Source organism: Sardina pilchardus, chromosome 12 (genome assembly GCF_963854185.1).
Source record: "Sardina pilchardus chromosome 12, fSarPil1.1, whole genome shotgun sequence".
NCBI classification, from domain to species: Eukaryota; Metazoa; Chordata; class Actinopteri; order Clupeiformes; family Clupeidae; genus Sardina; species Sardina pilchardus.
In genome coordinates, this window is record NC_085005.1 from 11,525,634 (window position 1) to 11,545,654 (window position 20,021).

General features: G+C 40.4%; 1 protein-coding gene across 1 annotated transcript; it reads right to left on the reverse strand.

Moving 5' to 3' along the window:
• Positions 1-45: 45 nt before the first annotated feature.
• On the reverse strand, positions 46-16,199 carry LOC134097922 (ankyrin repeat and SOCS box protein 2-like). Its single transcript, XM_062550873.1, has 10 exons — positions 16,118-16,199; positions 14,843-15,148; positions 13,984-14,097; positions 13,547-13,719; positions 13,306-13,461; positions 12,915-13,160; positions 11,033-11,204; positions 2,789-3,362; positions 2,532-2,685; positions 46-1,850 (listed from the first exon to the last, which is right to left on the reverse strand). Exons 2-10 carry the CDS (start codon positions 15,139-15,141, stop codon positions 1,690-1,692), a joined length of 2,049 nt encoding a protein of 682 aa, XP_062406857.1. The 5' UTR covers positions 15,142-15,148; positions 16,118-16,199; the 3' UTR covers positions 46-1,689.
• Between the last annotated feature and the right edge of the window lie 3,822 nt (positions 16,200-20,021).

Below are 20,021 nucleotides of genomic sequence, written 5' to 3' on the forward strand. Positions count from 1 at the left end.
TCAATTACATAAAAGGTAAAGGTTCATCAGGAGTCAGATGGGGTATCTGGGGACTAAAGGGTATTTCTTTATTTTTACAATTTACAACATTAAAAGGCATACTGTACATGTATAACAAATATTACAATTATAAATATTGAAAATGTAATAAATTATACATTACAATGTAACGTTGCATTTTCAAAAATGACCGACCAAGCTTAAGTCAACAATGTTTTAGTGAAATAGGAGGCAAAAGTGTATAGGTGAAGTTCTGTGCAATTCACATCAATCGGCAGCTATGTTTACACAACCTACAAAAAGCTACACTGCCTGGCCAAAACACACACAGTAATTTTTATTTGGACCGCCTTTATCTTTGATTACGGCACACATTTGCTATGGCCTCGTTTCCACAAGCTTCTGCAATGTCACAACATTTATTCCAGCAGGGTCGCCAAGATCTTGTATTACTGTAATGACAGGAGATTCAGACCCCTTCCCAGTCTTCTCCAGCACATCCCAAAGATTCTCAATGGGCTTAAGGTCGGGGACTCTGAAGTTCTGATGACCAATCCATGTGTGAAAATGATGTCTCATGCTCCTGAACCTCCACTTTCACAATTTGAGCCTGATGAAATCTGGCATTGTCATTTTGGTCTTCTGCCATCAGTATATTCAGATAGTGAGCTGACCTCCTTCTTTGGGCACTTAATGTTGCTGAACCTAAACCTGACCAACTGCAGCAACCCCAGGTCATAGCGCTTACCTATAAACCTCTGAAGTTCACCTACAAAAAAATCTTTGCCCAAATAAGGAGATCCGGTATCTTGAGATTTTTTCTATGGGAAAGTAACATGGGGATTTTGAATTCGCACCTGTTAAAAAGACATTTTGTGATAGCCTACACAATTTTGTCCACTGCCTTCTAGTGGATACTGTGATTTTTGGTAGGTGAAGACGGCACACTTTAATCTTTGCTACCCCAAAGCTAACTTACAATGCAACTTGCCATAAACAGTTAGCTTCAATTAACAGATGGAAGCTTTGGTTACCTTTTTGAAGGCAAACAGAGGTCTATTTGTTTAGTAAAATCAAGGTGGTGACCAGATTTGGCCAAGCAGTGTACCTAGTTGGAACACACCTGAAAAGCTTATACTTGGCTCAAATGTGTTTCCATTTTACATCTTTCCTCCAGGAGTCTCGATGAACACAAACTCAAGGAAACTGAAGACATCAGCTTTGCTTTTCCTTCATTTTGCATTCCTTGCCATGCTGGAGCCTTTGAGTGTCCTATTGAGGACACTCCTATTGAGTGTCCTTCTATTGATTGTCCCAGTAAGTGTTTGTCACTTTACACCACAGTGTTCAACTATTGAGTGCTTTGCTCAAAAAATGTCTTTGCATGGAAACAGGCTATTCACCTTATTCCTAAGTCAGTCTTCTCCTAACTTCAGAAAGGTGTATTAAAGAAATGTCTCAAAGTTAGCAAAATCCTATATAAACGTATACATTTTAGGATGAACCATAACATGTGATGCCAGTCATTTCGATAGAACTCTGCTCAATATCCCGCAATGGATGTACTGCTGTACGGGAAGACCCTTCCCGTAACAGTACTGTTGTCACATTGCATAGATGTTACAGATCTGTGTTGAGTGACACAGTTGAGTTGATCCTGAATCCTGTACACGCTTAGTCTAGTCTACTCTAACCACAATTCAAGAAATCCTCAGACTCTCCGTTGTCGTAGAACAGGTACTTGATGAGTCGTCCAGGCAGAGGAAGGCTGGTCATCCTCCTCAGTCTCTGCCATCCCACTAGCTCGCGGATCCTCACTCGGCACAGATGGATCAAGGAGAAAGGTGGCCCTGAAAGTTTCAAGGACATTTCAAGGCCATTTCATTTCTCCAATCTCTAGAATTCTGCCAGTGAATACAACTATTAAAGCATAAATCTTGCCGAAATGCATCTTAGGGTGTTTGTGTGAATGTACCCGAGTCAAACTTTCATTTCAAAAGCATAATTATGTCGGAAGCGCCACATTTAAGCTTATCTGTGTTATCATTTTCGTGATCAACTATGTTTGTGTTCACATAGTTAAAAGAAAGGTTTTGAACAACTCACTCCTTGACAGGCAAGATGGCGGTGAGCAGAAAAACCAAGTGAGTTGTTGAGACACTGATGACACTTTGATCAAAGTTGTATAGTGTTGAGCCATCTGTTTCAAAAATAGCAATTTTGACGCGATAATGTATCAAAATAGTATGTGCCCCTATTCCCATTCAAAACGCCACTTGACCCGGTGGCGCTTCCAATGTGCAAATGTGTGCAATATGCAAAAGTTTGACCCGGGCACATTCACAAAAAAACCCTATAGGATGCATTTTGGTGAGTTATCCTTTAAGATGTCAACAGCTACTGCATAAACAAAAAACTGTAAACCAGTAATTTGCCAAAAAAGTGGCCAGCCATAAACTCTGTTTATCAGCTACTGATCTGATAGCCATCGGGACTTAAAGTGAAGAGTACAATGAAGGAAAAGTACATACTTGCTTTTTCTTTGATGTATTCCCAGTCTTTGTTACTGTCCAGAAGATCAGTGAGTCTTGAACACAACTTCACATGACCCACATAATCTAAGAGGAGATCGATAATGGTTCCAGCCCAAGCACAATGAAAAGGATCTGCCATCACCTCACAGAACTAAGAGAAAAACAAAGGGGATAAAACAATTCAAAGTCCGGAAATGTTCAAGTATGTGACAAATACATGAACTCAAAGACGTACTGTATACATTCCTCCTGACCTGTGCTGTTGTGGTATGAGGAGCATCAAGCCCATGTAGGTACAAATCTTCCCTTGTGGAACGTCTGCTCTTGACTGGAGGATGTGTCCCGTTTCCATAAACACAAGCGAAACATGCATTGGCATCACATCCATTATCCAACAGGAGCTTGAACATGCGTCTATACTTCATACAGAAGAGTAACGCCCCTGGGAAAGTGGTTGGGTGTGTTGGCATGCAGGCATTCACATTTGCACCATACTCCATCAGCAGGGATGTCATCTCCGTATTCCCCTTCCTCACGGCTACCAGGAGAGGGTTGAAGATATCCAGATTGGGGTCAGCACCAGCCTCTAAGAGCATGGAGGTCGCCTCTACGTTACTGCTGCGCACTGTGAAGTAGAGCGCTGTGGTGCGACGGTCCTCATACATCTTTGACCATTCAAGTGACAGCTGGGTGTTGACATCAAAGCCTGCCTCAATGAGAATCTCCAAGATCGCATCTCTGTTACGCTCAGCTGCAAGGTGGAGTGGACTAATGCCACAGCGTCTCACAACTGCTCTGTTGGTGCGTGGAAGCAGTAACAACACAACTCTGTCCAGACAGTGAAAAGAAGCGGACGTGAAACCCACCATTTGTCATCATCAGGAAAATGCAGATGTAATAGTATTAACACAAACATGACCTCCATGGAATTCAAATAGGCCTACACAACATTTTACAGAAGTAAACTGCAAATTGACGGGGTCCAAGCAATCAAAGCATTAATACTTTTTGATGAACTTGTGATGTGCAGTTATATGACTCTCATTCCCATGCTGGTTTAGCTTCTGACCCTTCCTTAACACAACTTGAGTTCCTTGCTAAGGTAGAGGCACTCAACGTCTTCAAACCCATCCTAGGCTGCAGGTGCCTTTCCATTGAGTGTCAGTGCCAGTGTCAGTGAAAAATCATGTTGTTGAAAGAGTGTTGACAGTGCTCTGGAGAGCTCTGCCTCTATAGCGCGGGAATTGATGCCAAAAACATCCCTTCTTGGATTCATCAAACGTCATGTCAAACACCCACCAGCTCTTCATTGCTTGTCATCAACAACAAATTTGTTGTCTGCCTCTCCGAAGCTTTTTTTGTTGTGCATTTGGTCTGTTTGTTTGTTATGTTGCAAGCAATGACCAACATCAGGGCTACAAATTGTGGTTATCCGAGTGTCAATAGCATATTAGGTGGTTGCAAACCCAAGTTTAGGTACTTAAAGTCGTAGCATAGCCTATTTGAGATGATCTGAAGTGGGCCGGTATATTGCTTCCTTCCATAAAAAAAAAGAGAAGAAGTGATCGGCAGGCTATTTCTCATATCTCACAGATAATTTACAGTCTTGATTTAGTTTTGTGCAAAATAGCCTAGGCTGCTGCATAAGTATTAGGCTATACCACATTATGTTTCAACATTGTAGCCTACTGTAGCCTAGGCTATTCATGTTCAACACAAGCCTAGGCCTCTATCCATCAAATTCCAACAGAATAAGTACATGTTGCACCATCTCTGGGCACATCCTGGATACGTTTCACGTTGAAAAAGGTCATGTAGGTGTATACTGTATGTAGGCTTGTAATAAAAAGGTAATTATTATGATCGGTTAGGCCTACATGTCATGTCAGAAAGGCGGATGCCGGTATGACCGTGACGTTGAGTTCGTTGACGGTCAGAAGGTTTTTGGCACGATTCCCGCGCCATACGCCTCAGCCTACCTACCAGTACCTACATTTTCTCGAGTTTTTCAAAGTTTCAAGTTTTCCAGCACCATTTGTCAAGGATTTCGGTAAGTGTCTCCTAATCACAGATAAACTAATAATGTGGCATGTGAATAGAAGTCTTGACTTCTAATCTTGTTAATCTTATATTCTTTGAACTTAAAATATCAGATTGTAAAGCGCTAGATCTAAGCAACGTGACTTGAAGGCTAACATTTGTTGAAAGGTGTTAGCAACCGTCCACGGTAAAGTTATCTGGTAATGTGAGATCATGTAGGCTATGACATTACACTAGAGATGCTCCGATCAGCATTTTTGGGGCCGATCACCGATTACCGATCATCAAAATCATGATCGGCCGATTGCCGATCACTGCCGATCACAGAATGGCAGGGGAATGAGAGTCTTTTAACAATAGTCTAGCAGAGTTTGCATCATTTGTAGAAATTAAACTAACTATGAATTAATGTAAGTGGCATAAAAGACAGTAGGCCTATAGGCTAGTCAAGATGTTGAGGAACCACCATTTATCGATTTGTATTTAGAAAATGAAATAACTTTGGCCATCTTTTCCAAATATGCAGCGAGACATAAAATGATTTCATACAAGGAGGGGGTCAGGCAGACCAACACACAGATCACCTAAATGGGATGGGCAATTACATTGCCTAGGCTACTTGAAAAGTATAGCCTCTAAATAGACTGACTACATTAAATGAAAAACGTGTTACACCAAAACCTACTGCCACAAAGTGCAAAACTATGGCTTTTTCTCTGTTCCAAATCCCTAACAAAGAAATAATGTAAGCTACTGTAAGTCTTTTTTCTCTTGAAATCCCCCATGACTGAAACATGCCGTTAAATGCCACCAGTTTGGGTCAATAAAGTGCGCTGTTAAGCTAGCAGGGACATTGGACAGGCGTCTGCGCTTGGGAAGCTATATACCCTATTCTTCAGCTTGTCAATGTAGGCTACACTGTTTGGTAACAGAGGAGATACACATTAGTATTTCATGCCTGCGGGGTAATATCGTGGATCAAGACAGGTTAGGGCCGACTTACATTCATGCTTACATTGCGCGATGTTGCCATGTTTTCACAGTCGGCGAATAAATATCCAAAGTCGGGACAGAAATCATGGCGCGGCGCGCTCCCGTGTGCTCGTTTAATGTAAGGTGTCAATTAGCGGTTGTAAGCCAGTCGGAGTCTTTTTCTAATTCTGCCGTTACGACAATATCAAACATGTCTGATATTATCGCATGTCTGCATAGTCTGTGACTCGTTTGTGACTTAAAACTCTATGATTTGTCTTTAGAGGTGAGAGTCTGACTGTCTTTCAAAAATCTTTTAGGCTACAAATATTTGCAAAATCGTAACGTAGGCTAATGAGGGCTTTATCCTCCACAACGAATAGAGGTTGTTCGTGGGGGCAAATTAATTCTGAACGTGATGCCTTTCCATCTCTTATCATCCCTATCGTTAGTAGGCCTAGTCGGCAGATTGAAGCATGAGTTGGCTGGTTTAGTTTCTCATACCCGACATATTCAGTTGTCCGTCAGTGGTGTTAAAACCACTTCCACCTCGAGGGATTTTCAGCACGACATGCATTGCAAATGGTTAATTTTACACTGAACCTTTAGCCTACTCATGTTTGCCACTGCAAGCTCCTCTCTACTCTAGGCTGTTGTGTGCCTGTGCGCCGCGCCTGCAGGTGGAAAAATGTCACGCAAGTAATTTAGGTCACATGATCGGCTTTTTTGATCGGCGCTTTTGAGCTTCACCGATCAAGCCATTTTTAGCCAATATCGGCCGATCATGATCGGCGGCCGATCGATCGGAGCATCTCTACATTACACGTAGTGAAACATTAATGCAGTCTAATGTAATTGTCCTTCAAACAATCCTTCAAAGAATCCTTATGTTGTAATGTATCTGAGGCAAGCTAGTTGTTAGCGTTTAACTAGACAATAATAGCAGCTAGTATGATTTGCAGAGGGGTGATTGAGTCCTGTTTGTTGACGTCCATAGTTATAGCAAAGACTAACCAACTAAGTTGGTAACTAGCGAACGTTAGCTTTATGTTATGCCGTATTGTAGTTTGAAATTGCTAACAAGATCAAGCTATTAGGCAAACTAGCGTTTTATTAGAAGCTGCACAGCATGTTATGTTTTCATTCAGAATACAACATAGATGAAGGTGTCAAACTCAAATACACAGTGGGCTAGCCTGACATAGCCCTCCGTAAGCTTCCGCTCAAATTTCGTATCCCATCTGTACGATATTGGTACGAGGGTTTGGTATGACCAGGCTAACAGTGGGCCAAAATAATAATACAAAAAAACTGGGTCCAAGTCTAGGGCCGGACATATTGAATATTTAGTTGAATATAAGAACTTAGGTTTTACACATATTGAGTCCAAACATGGCCTAAAGCAGGCGTGCCCACACTTTTTTGAATGGTGATCTACCTTTTAAGTGACTGGGTCAAAATGATCTAGGCCTACTACTCACATTACATGTCTGTTTTTTAATGTACAATACCAAAACGTACTTCACAATAGAAGCTACTAAATTGCATGTAATATCATACACAGTGGCATTTACATTGCACATACCCCATACAATTCAGTACATTTGTACATATGTACACATCAATGGCGGCTGGTGAAAATATTTTTTGGGGGGCTCTTTTTGGCGGGGGGTCTGGGCGTCCTCCCCTAAGAAAATTTTGAATTTCGTCGATGTGAATTCCAACAAGTTGTTGAAGCACCTGGAAGTCGGTGTGCCACCACTTCATCCAGTACTGCTATTTGTTTGAATGACTTGGATAAAAATGTAGAAAACCCTCCCATGTCTGAAAAAAACTGGCTGATCTTTGGGATGTGGGATGATCTTTGGGATGTGGGATGTTGCCTGCTGCCTGATGAGGTTCAACTGATGCATAACAGTGCACGTAGTAGGCATTCCCATAGACATCTTGAGTTTTATGCTGCACTCCACCGGTAGCACCCCTCATTACTGCTGCACCATCATAGGCCTGGGCAATTAATTTGCTTTCTTGTCCCGCAGGAACGATGTTGCTCAGTCTTTCCTTTAGTGCAGTGGCGATAGTGTCAGCGGTCGCATTTGGAAGGGCGATAAATTCAAAAAAGCGTTCTTGGATGTTATTGTGCCCATCTATGTACCGCAGCACAAGCACAAGCTGACAATGAGTACATACATCAGTTGTCTCGTCTGCCTGAATGGCTATATACTCCGACTGTTTCACCTCTTCGAGAATGTACTCTCTGATAACGGACAACATGCAGTCTCAGTTCGTTTTGCACGGTCCTTGAAGTGCCTTTAAAAACAGTGGCGTTCTCCAGGTGCACCTGCAAGTCATGGTCAATTGAAGCGATTAGATCTATGAGACCCAGGAAAATGCCAGGGTTGTCTGATGTCTCACTTTCATCATGACCACGCAAAGCGAAAGCACCACAGAATTTCACAGCATCAATGATCTTTGACAAAACATGACGATTCTTGTCTACCTCCTCATTGTGCTATCGTATGCCAAATGCGGTGACCTTCGTCTAGCTGTGTCGCTATACTAACACGACCTAGCATGGCTAGCTTGACAGAGTTATCCATATGCACTCTAGAGTAGACCGCTCGTGTTTTTTAATCCGTTCTGACAAATGGTTCAGACCTGTCACCCCTGTCTGAGTCCACGAACGATCACATGCACTTGTTTTAAAAAGTAAACAAGGAAAACAAAAGATAGCATTGCCATACCCACAGCTAGTCAGCCAAGCCTTGCGATCAAACCAACTTCGGGAAATGTTCTCCTGTACGTTTTTCCCTTTTCTCGCGCCTCCTGGGTGATATTCACTTCGGGTTTATCTGGTCCGAGCTGTTTGACTGTGAGTTTTTCCGCTAGTGTTCTTCTTTCGAATGGATAAATATGTAAATATTTCACTGAATTTGGGGCTACAGTAGCTGAACATTAAGTGACGCCGCCATGCTGCACTCTTCTCTGGGGGGAAACAACGTTATCCGGTAACATGCAGTGGTGCACTGCTCTAAGCTTGGTAGCCTACCATGGGCGATATTTTCAGCACCCCAAAACCATAAAATTCCACGACGATGATTGGCGAGTTATTAGGGGTGGCACGGTTTTTTAAAAATGCTCCGAACCGTGCGGATGGCATGTCACGGTTCGGAGTGTGTGTTCGTCGTACGGTCCTACGGTTCAGGCTAGTTATGGCATCCTGGCAATCTCCTGTCAAAGTCTGACTGGACGGTGTCAATCTGTTTTGCATAACTTGTTGTCAAACTCTGTCCTCAGTCCTTCCCTTGATTATTTAGCTCAGATGCAAGGTTGCTGAAGTTCCCCAGATCATGGCGTTGGATCTTTGAGAAAAGTAGTCTAAGTTTTGCCTTGAAGGCATTCACTGTACTTATCATGTTGATTACAGTTTTCTCTTTGCCCTGTAATTTCACGTTTAGCTAATTGAGCAAGTTCGACAGATCAGTTAAAAATGCCAAATCAAGCAGCCAACGATCATCATTAAGTTGCTTGTATTCTGCATGTTTTTTGTTCAGTAGGAACTGCTCTATCTCGGGAAGGAGATCGCGGAATCGTTGCAGGAATTTCCCCCAACTCAACCACCTCACGTCTGTGTGAAGCAGTAGCTCTGAGTGGTCGTTGCCAACTCTATATGTTTTATGGTAAAATATTATTCTCATGCCCGACTGACAGGAAACTTATGGTAGCTCTTGCGACATCTGCTGTAAAAAAAGAGAATAGCAGCCTGAAAAAACATGTCCGAACGTGAGAATGGCAGTGTTGCCACATAAGTAAGAGCAAAATAGCTCTAAACTAGCTTGTACCGGTGTGTTTTGATCATGTAAAAATACTGGGTGATAAAACACACGTATTTAGGAAAAGTCGTGAACGTAGGGTCCTGGAATTTAATCGTGTGAAAATATTTTTTTTTTAATCACTGCGGTCAAAAGACCGCAGCCCGGCAGTTCTAGGTATATCTAGGTCAAACCAACATGGCGCTTCAAGTAATACGTCTCAGCGGTCAAATGACCGGCGCTTGGCACTTCTAGTGTTAAATAACTTGCAGCCCAATTTTAAGTTTTCATTTCATTGCATGTCATCTATCATCATCTAAGACAGCACCGTTCCCACATACTTTGGCCCATCATCAAATGCTTGACCTCCTCTGAAAACTGAGACCCTGTAGAAAGAACCTGTGGTTCCTCTTGTATGTCTCTCAATGGTCTAGTCCCAGCTTGCATTCCCTATTAGTGGGTGAACAATCCAACACTTTGAATTTTGCTTCACAATGATAAAAAGGGCCGGTATTGAAGGATCAAAAAGCAATGTCGCTATGAACACTTGGCCATGTACTGACAAAGAGTTTGTGTTGTCACTACACTATGAAAGCCTGCAGCTCTGTGACATTTGTCAACAGACTAGACTAGACTATAAACTGGCCTTAAAGGAATATTTCGGTATTTTACACTTTAAGTCCGTTTTCTGCCTAGCATGAAAACGAGTGTTTGAGACTGAAATCTCGACAATTTAGCCCGTTTGTGGAATTTGGCAGATTTAGAATGGAGCTCTGTAAGGCTTTAACATGGCTCGCTTTGTGCATGCTCTATTCTGTCGTTAAAACACCCCTAAACGTTTGTTTTTAAAAGTGTGCAGCTCACCGAGTGGTAACTGGTCTTCAACGATCTTCTATAACAAGTTTAGTAGCGAAATACAGCTTCTGTCATCTGTTATCAGGGATTTTCGAAATCCCGGAAGTACTTTTTCAACCGTGTGTGCCTAATATAACACAACAGAATTTGAATTTCACTGCGAAACTTGCTATAGAAGATCGTTGAAGACCAGTAACCACTCAGTGAGCTGCACACTTTTAAAAACAAACATTTAGGGGTGTTTTAAGGACAGAATAGAGCATGCACAAAGCGAGCAATGTTAAAGCCATACAGAGCTCCATTCTAAATCTGCCAAATTTCACAAACAGGCTCAATCGTCGAAATTTCGGTGTCTAACACTCGTTTTCATGCTACGGCAATTTATTACACCCTCTAAATCTCTTCTCTGTTCCTCTGAAGCATACATTCAGAAGATACTTTCCTGCTTCTGCAGCATGAAAACCTGCCATGTCAAATATACAGTAATGACATCAAATTACATAATGTTACGTCTCTATTACTCATGAACAGGCAAAGGTTCATTTTTTGCAATCAGAAGAAAGTAATTCCGGGCATGTCATTGGGCTATAGAGTTGTTCTATCAGGTGTAAAGAATCAAAATAAAAAAAAATAATCCTTTACGGCTGTACCCACTTTGTCCCTTCCTGTTTGGTGCTGGAGAGAGCTAATTTATTGTTTTTTCTCTACTGTCCTCTTCACTATTTCTATGAGCTAAGACTAAACGTTAAGATAATATCAAACACTTCTGTTGTAGAGCATATTTTCTGAACCAAATTCTTACATCTAAAGACTACTCACCCCAAATGTCCATTCTTTGATGCAACATGGAGAGGGGTTAATCCTGCTTTTGTTGCTTTGTTCATATCTGCTCTCTTGGACAGAAGTAGCTTCACCACTTCTTCGTGACCATTCTTGGATGCTTCATACAAAGCTGTTGCTCCATCGTTAGCTTGAGTGTTAATATTTCCTCCTACAGAGTGTGTGAATGATAGTTGGTTTATGAACTGGAAGTATTTGGATCATGACATTTTTCAGTTAGAATGTGTGCATCAAGCCAAGACATGGTGAAGACATTTGAGAAAATATAATCCGATATGTGCACATGTGCACGCATTTGTAAAGATGGTGGCAGTTGTGCAATAGAAACACGTTTAAGAGTCATTGCACGAGAAAACCAGGCAAAACCAGCAGGAGGTAGGAAGATGGGGGTCGGCCAAATCGGCTCATACTTTGTATATGTGATATATGTGGAACTATGAACAGCCATATACTTAAAACCCTCAAACTCTTTTTTTGTTGTGGAGTTCTGGGGCCCCTCTCAGAGAACCTCAAAAATCCAACAATTCATGGCTGAAAATGACTGAAATTGCCATTTCTACCCTGATTATCCTGATAAAGATATGAACATGAGCTTTATGTTTCCATAGAGCTTAGGTAGAATAGTTTTAAAGACCTAAAGGTGCACTAGGGGGTTATCTGCACCACTGAAAGCAGAATTTTCATCCCTCTAAAATTGGTCATTTTTAGGAGGCATTATCTCACATTCGCAGTGGCTTTGGTGGATGGTTTTACTGTTGCTGGACAGAGGAGCATCTTCTGATTCAAAAACAATTGTCGTCTAATTGGGCCACACATAATGTGCGCCGTGCCAGGAGGGTCTTTACGTTTTTTTTTTTCGGGTTTTGGAGTATAATAAACCAGGTAATAATATCTCACTATAGGGTAATTTATGGTCAATTTTTGTGTCACTGTATGACAAATTGTTAAAGAAAGCTTTAATTAACTAGAAAAGCACTCAAAGAGTGCAGACCTCTGCATGCATTATTGTTCTTGGTTGTCATACATTTGAAACTAGACTATTCAGATCGCCACCGAGTGGCCATACCATGCCATTACATCGCAAACATCTGGCATTACATCTGTTTGTGATGTAATGCCATGGTATGGCCATGTGATGGCGATCTGAATATGGTTTATCATAGGCCAAAACACGAAAAATCCTGCTAAAGACCCTCCTGGCACGGCACACATTATGTGTGGCCCAATTAGACAACAATTGTTTTTGAATCAGTAGATGTTCCTTTCTCCAGCAACAGTAAAACCATCCACCAAAGCCACTGCGAATACGAGATAATGCTTCTTAAAAATTCTGCTTTCAGTGGTGTAGATAACCCCTCGGTGCACCTTTTGGTCTTTAAAACTATGCTACCTAGGCTCTATGGAAATATAAAACTTATGTTCATATCTTTATCAGGATAATCAGGGTAGAAATGGCAATTTCAGTCATTTTCAGCCATGAATTGTTGGATTTTTGAGAGTCTCTGAGAGGGGTCCCAGAACTCCATAACAAAAAACAGCTGGAGGGTTTTAAGTATATGGCTGTTCATAGTTCCACATACTTATCACATATACAAAGTATGAGCCGATTTGGCCGACCCCCATCTTCCCACCTCTGCCTGGTTTTCTCATGCAATGACTCTTAAATACAAAGTGCGACCTTTTTTCCTTTTCTTAGTAAACATATAAGTTTGGTCTAGCACTCTCAAAAACAAACCTAAGAGACTGAGTGAAGCCTGCTCCTACCATACAAATTATTAAAGATGGTGGCAGCCAACTTGCCAACTTGCTAAGCTAACCTTCCAAACCCTGCCCTATACCTCCAAGATCTTGTTGAACTCACCATGTTTAATGAGGAAGTTCAAAGCTTCTGTGGCTCCTGCCTGGGCAGCTGTGAACAGTGGCTCAATACCATAAATATTTTTGGCCCATATCTTTGCTCCAGCTTCCACCAGTAGTTTGCACATGGCGACACTTTTGGCTCCCACGGCTTCGTGTAAAGGTGTCACTCCCTCGAGATTTCCCCGAGAGGCGTTGCCTCCAGCTTTCAGGAGAAGCTCCACCATCTCCACACTTGCCTTCTCACAAGCTGGAACACACAACAGCAGTTTTGCCTTAAGAACAGACATGGTTCATCTTTTTTCCCCATTCTTGGTGTTTCCTGTTAGCGTTTTAGATAAAGCAGACACAATTTATGATTACTCGTAACCAAATTCTTCAATGTATTTTTATACCTTTCAATACAGCCGTCTCTCCTGATTTGTTGGCTATATTAGGATCTCCTCCAGCTGCAAGAAGACACTGGGCACATAAAAGGTGTTTATGACTAACAGCCAGTATCAGAGGGTTTTGGTTCTTGTTGGTACGCGCGTTGATGAGCTGAGGAAAAGCTGAATAAAAATTAGAAATGAATTATCACTTACAGTGGAATGAAACAGAGACCACAGATGTAATGTAGTTTTCATTTAGTCATACCTTGTATTAATGGTTCCAAACACTCCAAAGCACCATAGTATGCAGCCTCATGCAAATGTATCCAACCATCCTTATTTGGTTTGCACAGACTCGTGGCAGGCACTGTCCTTAGAATTTCACTCAGTGTTTTGGAATCATTCTTCCAGATAGCTGAATTTAACTTGGATGCATCACTGCAATAGAGTTATTACAGTTAGCATAATGGTCTGTTGTCATGTCTACTGTAACTGGGTAACTAGTAATTACTAGTCACTGCATTATGTAAAGTGGATATGATGTAATGTGGACGCTCATATTGTTATAATTGCAGTCATCTTCATACATCTGTTGTGACTGTGAGCGACCTTTTAATCAGTGTAGGCGAAACTGGTCCGAAGACAGCATCAGAACATATAAACTTAGGACTTAAAGTGATGTACATGAAGACAGATACTTACTCCATAGTTCGCTCTGTAGCCTCCAAGGATCCATTTCTTCTTTTCCAGGCCAGCATCCTCTCCCTGTCTCCAGCAAAGGAATGTTCACTTCTCTTCTTCTCCTTTTGGCCTTCGCTGTAATCAGACGGAAACAGGAGATCCACAATATCTCATGTGTGCTCTAACGATGATGCTTACAGTACTCTTCATTGCATTTTATATGAAAAAGTTGGGTGGCCCGCCTTACATAGAAGGGATATAAATTTCTTTTTGTTTATTTAATAAGACCTTAACTGGATATCTACCTATATTTCTTCCCTTTTAGTTGAGTATTCCAGCCCCTACCAAACTTGGACAGGTTGTCGCTGCAGGTTCCACATGTGTGCACTGAGCTTGGTAAAGCCGCTTTCACTGTAGTTTTTGTGCTCCCTCGTCTTGGAATACCCCGCAACTCAGTCTTGATTTTGATTGATTTGTTTCATTTGATAATTTTAAAGTCATGCGCAAAAATCATTTTACCCTTTCATGCACTTGTTTTTAACTGCTAGTTTGTCATGACATTCTATATGTGTTATATGTGTGTGTACTCAACATCATAGTAAATGATGGTAAAGCCCTCAATGATTTTTCGAGTTTAAGTAAATCAAATCAAATGGAGTAATTCCAGTGAAGGTCACAAGAGTGTAATCTCACTCAATTAAGCATGCTGTGGGAATACCCATATCACTGCCACTGGTGTGCAATACCATAAATCTATTGAGATCTATAAGTCAGTCTTATTTCTCATATTGTCGTTGATGACAATACTAGATTGTTGGTGAGTCTGTCAAAAAAAAAAGATCTGTTGTACACACAGCACAATTGTAAAGTGTCTCATCACCTGCAGGGACTGACAGTCTGTGTTTGCATTGCGGCTCGTCTCATCTCTGCATATTGTCTGCGGGATTCCCGAAATGCTGCCATGCCATCATAATTGGAGGGCTCTGCCTGAATTAGTGGAGGTGAACTTGTAGACTGATGAGCGGGTTGTGCAGATTGTGAAGGTCCACCTTGGGTATCCGTAAGGCTTCGTTCAATGGCCAGATGAATCAACTCTTCCTCAGATAAGTGACCGTAGACACTATAGTCTTCAAAAGCTAGGTTAGTAGGCATTTGCCTGCTAACACTAGAAGCAGCCATGATGGGACTATACAAGGGGAAAAAAGAATATTTTCAACTCCAAGTTTGTTCAGAAACATTAGCCTCAAGGGTGAAAGTGTGATCATTCAATATTCTAGACCAAAGTATTCAAAGATGAGAAATTACGCAAATGATTTTAACCCACTAACATGAGGCATGGTAATATTTGTGGTTGCCTCAATAGTGATATTGAAAGAGTATAACTACTGTATAACATTTATGTCAGTAGTATGGTGACAAAGACAAAATGCATTTCCAGGAAACTCAAAATGCTATGTTTCATTTCACCTGACAAGCTGGGCAAGATTAATGGTGTCAGCACAGTCTAGAAAAAAATATGATCTGAAATATACCCTGCCCCCAAAAACAACTTGCATAAACTCAGTCAACCTTGTGGCCATGCAAATGCCACAGTAGAGAGACAGTGACCAACGGTCATTGATTTTCCACAACAGTTATATGAGGGTCAAGTGAACATTGTATCGCCAAGTAGGCGGAGCTAAAATAGACTACCAATGGGCGCTGATGCCGCGCAACATGCTGTGTTCAAACAAATGACTTAGTCTACTTCTTCAGTTCTGTAACCTGGTAATTATAAGATAGACTTTAACCCAACTGCCCATACTCTGCAAGGTCTGAAAAACAGTATTTCATAATTTCATATTTTTCCAAACAAGCACCTTGTGGAGTACCTGACTATTTGCACTCTAATCAAGTCTTCATATGAACAAGTAAAATACTGTGAACTTGAGCATATGATCTTGATCTGGACAAGACTGTAATCAAGCTCCATTCACAATGCTGTTATTATGCAAAACAAATAACTGCTGTGCAGTAGGTAGTCTATGTTTTTAAAGAACTACAGAAAGAAGTTTATTGCAAATTATTCTGGTGATGTTTTTTTCAAAATATGTTAATTTCTGAAGCCATTTATTATTTAGAGATAAAAATCCAAACAATTAAACAGCTGACTCACCCAATTAGCGATATATTCTTGTTCTTTTGATCCTGGTTAAGCCTGCCTGACTACTGTGGGTATATGTGGCACTCTAGCCTTTTAGAATGGGGTATGAGGGGGCACTTGCTTCTAGGTTAAGATTCATGACCTTGTTTTGCTATATTAGCAGCTGTGACTGTCTGGCCTACTTCTGAAATACTGGCACACTTGGCACTAACATGCAGAAGCTACTGTGTGCATTTAAAAAAATATATATATATCTGTAGGCCTAGACATTACACAGCAAATAAAGAAGAAGAGTATGCAACTCTATTGGCTGTAAATGTAAATTTATCAGATGTAAATTAAACAGCAGCTCTAGATTTAAGAGACCACATTTTTAAGTAACTCAATCCATGATAATAAACTATAAAACTCTAGATGGCAGCACATGAACATACCACAAGGGCAATGTCACACCAGAAACACTTATGTCACACCCCTGCAGCCCCCCCCCACACCCCCCCAACATAAAACAGTATATATTTAAATGTATATTTATCATTTTTTAAGTGTGATCAGTTAACACCTGCTTGATGACAAGCGTATAACTACGCTCATAGAAACATTTTGATTAGCACAAAGAGCATTTTAGGCGTGTTGCAGCTGCTGTTTTAGAGACTCCTGTGATCCTTATGAGTGTTTTACTTGCATGCATTATTTTTCAACATGCAATCTGTATTCCGTAGACATTACACAGCAAAGAAAGGGGAACAGTTGTTTAGCAACCGTGGTGGCTGTAGCAGCTGACAAATTAAGCAGCAAAGTAAATTACAGCATTTTTAGTTATCTTGAACCATGACAACATTGAAACTCTAGATGGTAGCACGTGAATATGCATGTTAGCATACCACCAGAGCAATGACATCATATCCTATCCTCATCATTGTAAAGCTAACTATGTTCATGGCAGCAGTAAAGACCAATATGGCTTTCCCTTTCATAAAATAGTATCTTAGTAAAAAAGTGACTAGAGCAAAGAGCCTTTTAGGTGTGTTGTAACTGCTGTCTTATCTATAAGCAGCAGCAGCAAAAAAAAAAAAATAATAATAAAAAAATCGCATTGAGGCACAAAATACCAAAATTTATGGTGCCGGTTTTTTTATGATATATTGTAGCTTCACCTGACAGGATAATGATATGTGAATATTGTGGCACTAGTGTGGTAGAGATAAAATGTCCTTTTTGTAACTGATACAAATACATAACCGATGCATGCCAGGAAAAAAAAAAGTTTACTTTTAAGAGAAAGTCATGCACCATGCGGACATTTTATTTGATGAGGCATCCTGGGATGAAATATCAGGTATAATATTGTAAGTCCTACCTTGTGGTCTTACCAGAACTTGTTGCAATTTGCAAAGTTTTTTTTCTCAGTTTTTTCTCAGACAAGGAAAAGAACATTTAAATGACAACTTTCACTATGAATTATTTATTTGATTCATATTCGTGAGTTAACAACATTCCAATTCCAATTGTTTTTAAATATAATATATATATATATATTATGTGTATATATATATACAGTATATATATATATATATATATATATATACTGTATATATATACTATGTATGATGTCATACTGTTAGCTACTGTATTACCTAAATCATTAAGAGATTATTCATTATGAACAGCACTTCCTGCTACACATGACAATCAATAAAAATCCAGCTTTATGTGACATCTACAATTATCTCTTACAAATTATTGCAATCACAGTATTCATGTTACTAGGAAGTGTAAGCTAACCCAGTCCGAGTTCTACTGTACATCGACTTCGACCCACAAAGAGCAAGACAGAGGAGCCTTGTAAGTAAACTAATCTTAGTGTGCCATCTTTAAGCTATTCTACATGTATTGATAATGGATGTTTATTGCATATATTTATAATGGAATCCAAAAACCTGACTTGTTTTCACTGTTTATCTGTGTCAGGAAGACATCACTGACGTTACTGCTAATGTTTGCTTATTGACTTCGAACTCTGATGTTGAAGAGCAAGGCGAAGAAAAGCCTCATACAGTAAGTAACTAATGTTGGCTAATGTGACATACAGTATGCTGTGTGTGTAGATGACGGTCGCTCTTTTACACATACATTTAGCCAATTTTGTTACTGTGTAGATATGCCTCTGTGCCTTTGAAGTTCCTTAGCTCCATTAACGGCCTTACTAAGAATAAAATAATCATAAGAATAAAATAATAAATCAATTTGATTTTCAGTGCATGTCAGAAAATCTGACCCGTTTAAGTTACCATCTTTTAGGTAAGGTAAAGCAAGTTGGTTTCATACACAGGGGTAATTCAATGTGCTTTACATGAACAGAAGACATAAAAGACACAACATAGAATAATTAAATATTTAACAAAACAACAAATTACTGGAACGCAGCTAACAACTACACCTTATGCTTCATCCTACTTGAATTTCCACTCGGGGCTAAAGAAAGTGTCCGTCTGTCTGTCTGTATCTGTCTGTTAAATCTCCAGTTAGGCTGTTGTTTTAAATTTAGCTATAGATCAGTCAACCCAAACAAAGCCTTATAAATCCTTGCCCATCAGACAGTTTCTCATCATGTTATTAGTACTGTGACAAAACCTCTGTCCAAGCTTGAAAATATCGGATATTGGCTAAAATTCTGGATTTCGTTGCAGAGAATGATGTTCTTGCCTGCCAGCCAGTAGTTGTGATGCCAAGTGCAAAGTATGAATAAACCAGCTAACCCAAAACATCCTTGGCCATCCGACATTTCTCGACAGGTTATTTGTGCTGTCACAAAAACTCTGTCTGTCTTTGATTATCTATTGGCACATAACCAGCATTCAGTTTTATGAAATTCGGATTTTACTTTGTGGGCTTGCTTCAAGGCAAGCCCATCTATTGTTCTTCTTAGCCCGTTTTTTGAGAACGCCTCTTCTCCTACAGCGTTTAAGCTATTGACGTGGTTCAAACACTAAAAAATCAGGCCTGATCCAGTGTAGGTTGCTTGTTAATGTCGGATGGCTGCCGGTTGTCGTTTTTCCATTATTCCCGTTTTTCTGTCCCATTGAAATGAATGGGGGAACTTTTTTTTTTGGTATTTCTTTTCCAGCCTGTTTTTTTTTAAAGGTAGGGTATGGAATTAGCTTTTTTGGTCATTTTTGCAAAATCACTTGAAATCCTATTCCTAACCCACTTACAGCCACTGAGTTGGAAGCACTGAAATGGAAATTAAATGTCAATCATCTGCGGAACGGGCAGGGCTCGAAAAACTCCAGCCAATAGTATTCTAAACCCCATACCATCATTTCACAGCTCATTTGTCAATCTAACGGTCTTCCTCTTCCTCCTCCCCCTCCCCCCCGCATGCGCGACCCGTTCGTGCACATAGCACGAAAGCTGTTGACCGCGAGTCAGTGCTGAAACGAAACTAACTAGGCCTGCTACACGTCCCATAATGTTCCCCTCAAGTTGTATGTGTCACTTCATTTCTATACATACTAAGGCAGCGGATACCTACGGAAACTCAATCACCCACGCAATAAATAAGCTATGTAGCAAAAATTACATTTTACCGTGACTCAAAGAGTGTTGTAAACATGAAGTCGAAACTTAACCGCTTGGAGCTACAGTGGAATAGGCGAACCAACGGGCCAGCACTAAACTCGGATATTTCAGAAGATAAACGCCCTGGCAAGAACCAAACCAGATTCTGTTCAAATATACACACATATGGCTACTGAAAGATGTAAGGTAGGCTATATCAAATGTTATTTTGGTGTATTAAAATGCATCGTTGTTTTAGAATTTCCGAACGAAAGGGCTGGTAGACTAAGGTGCTTTTACCATAATGTAGGCTATAAAATCATCTACCTTGTCTGATTTGTGGAACTATTACCTA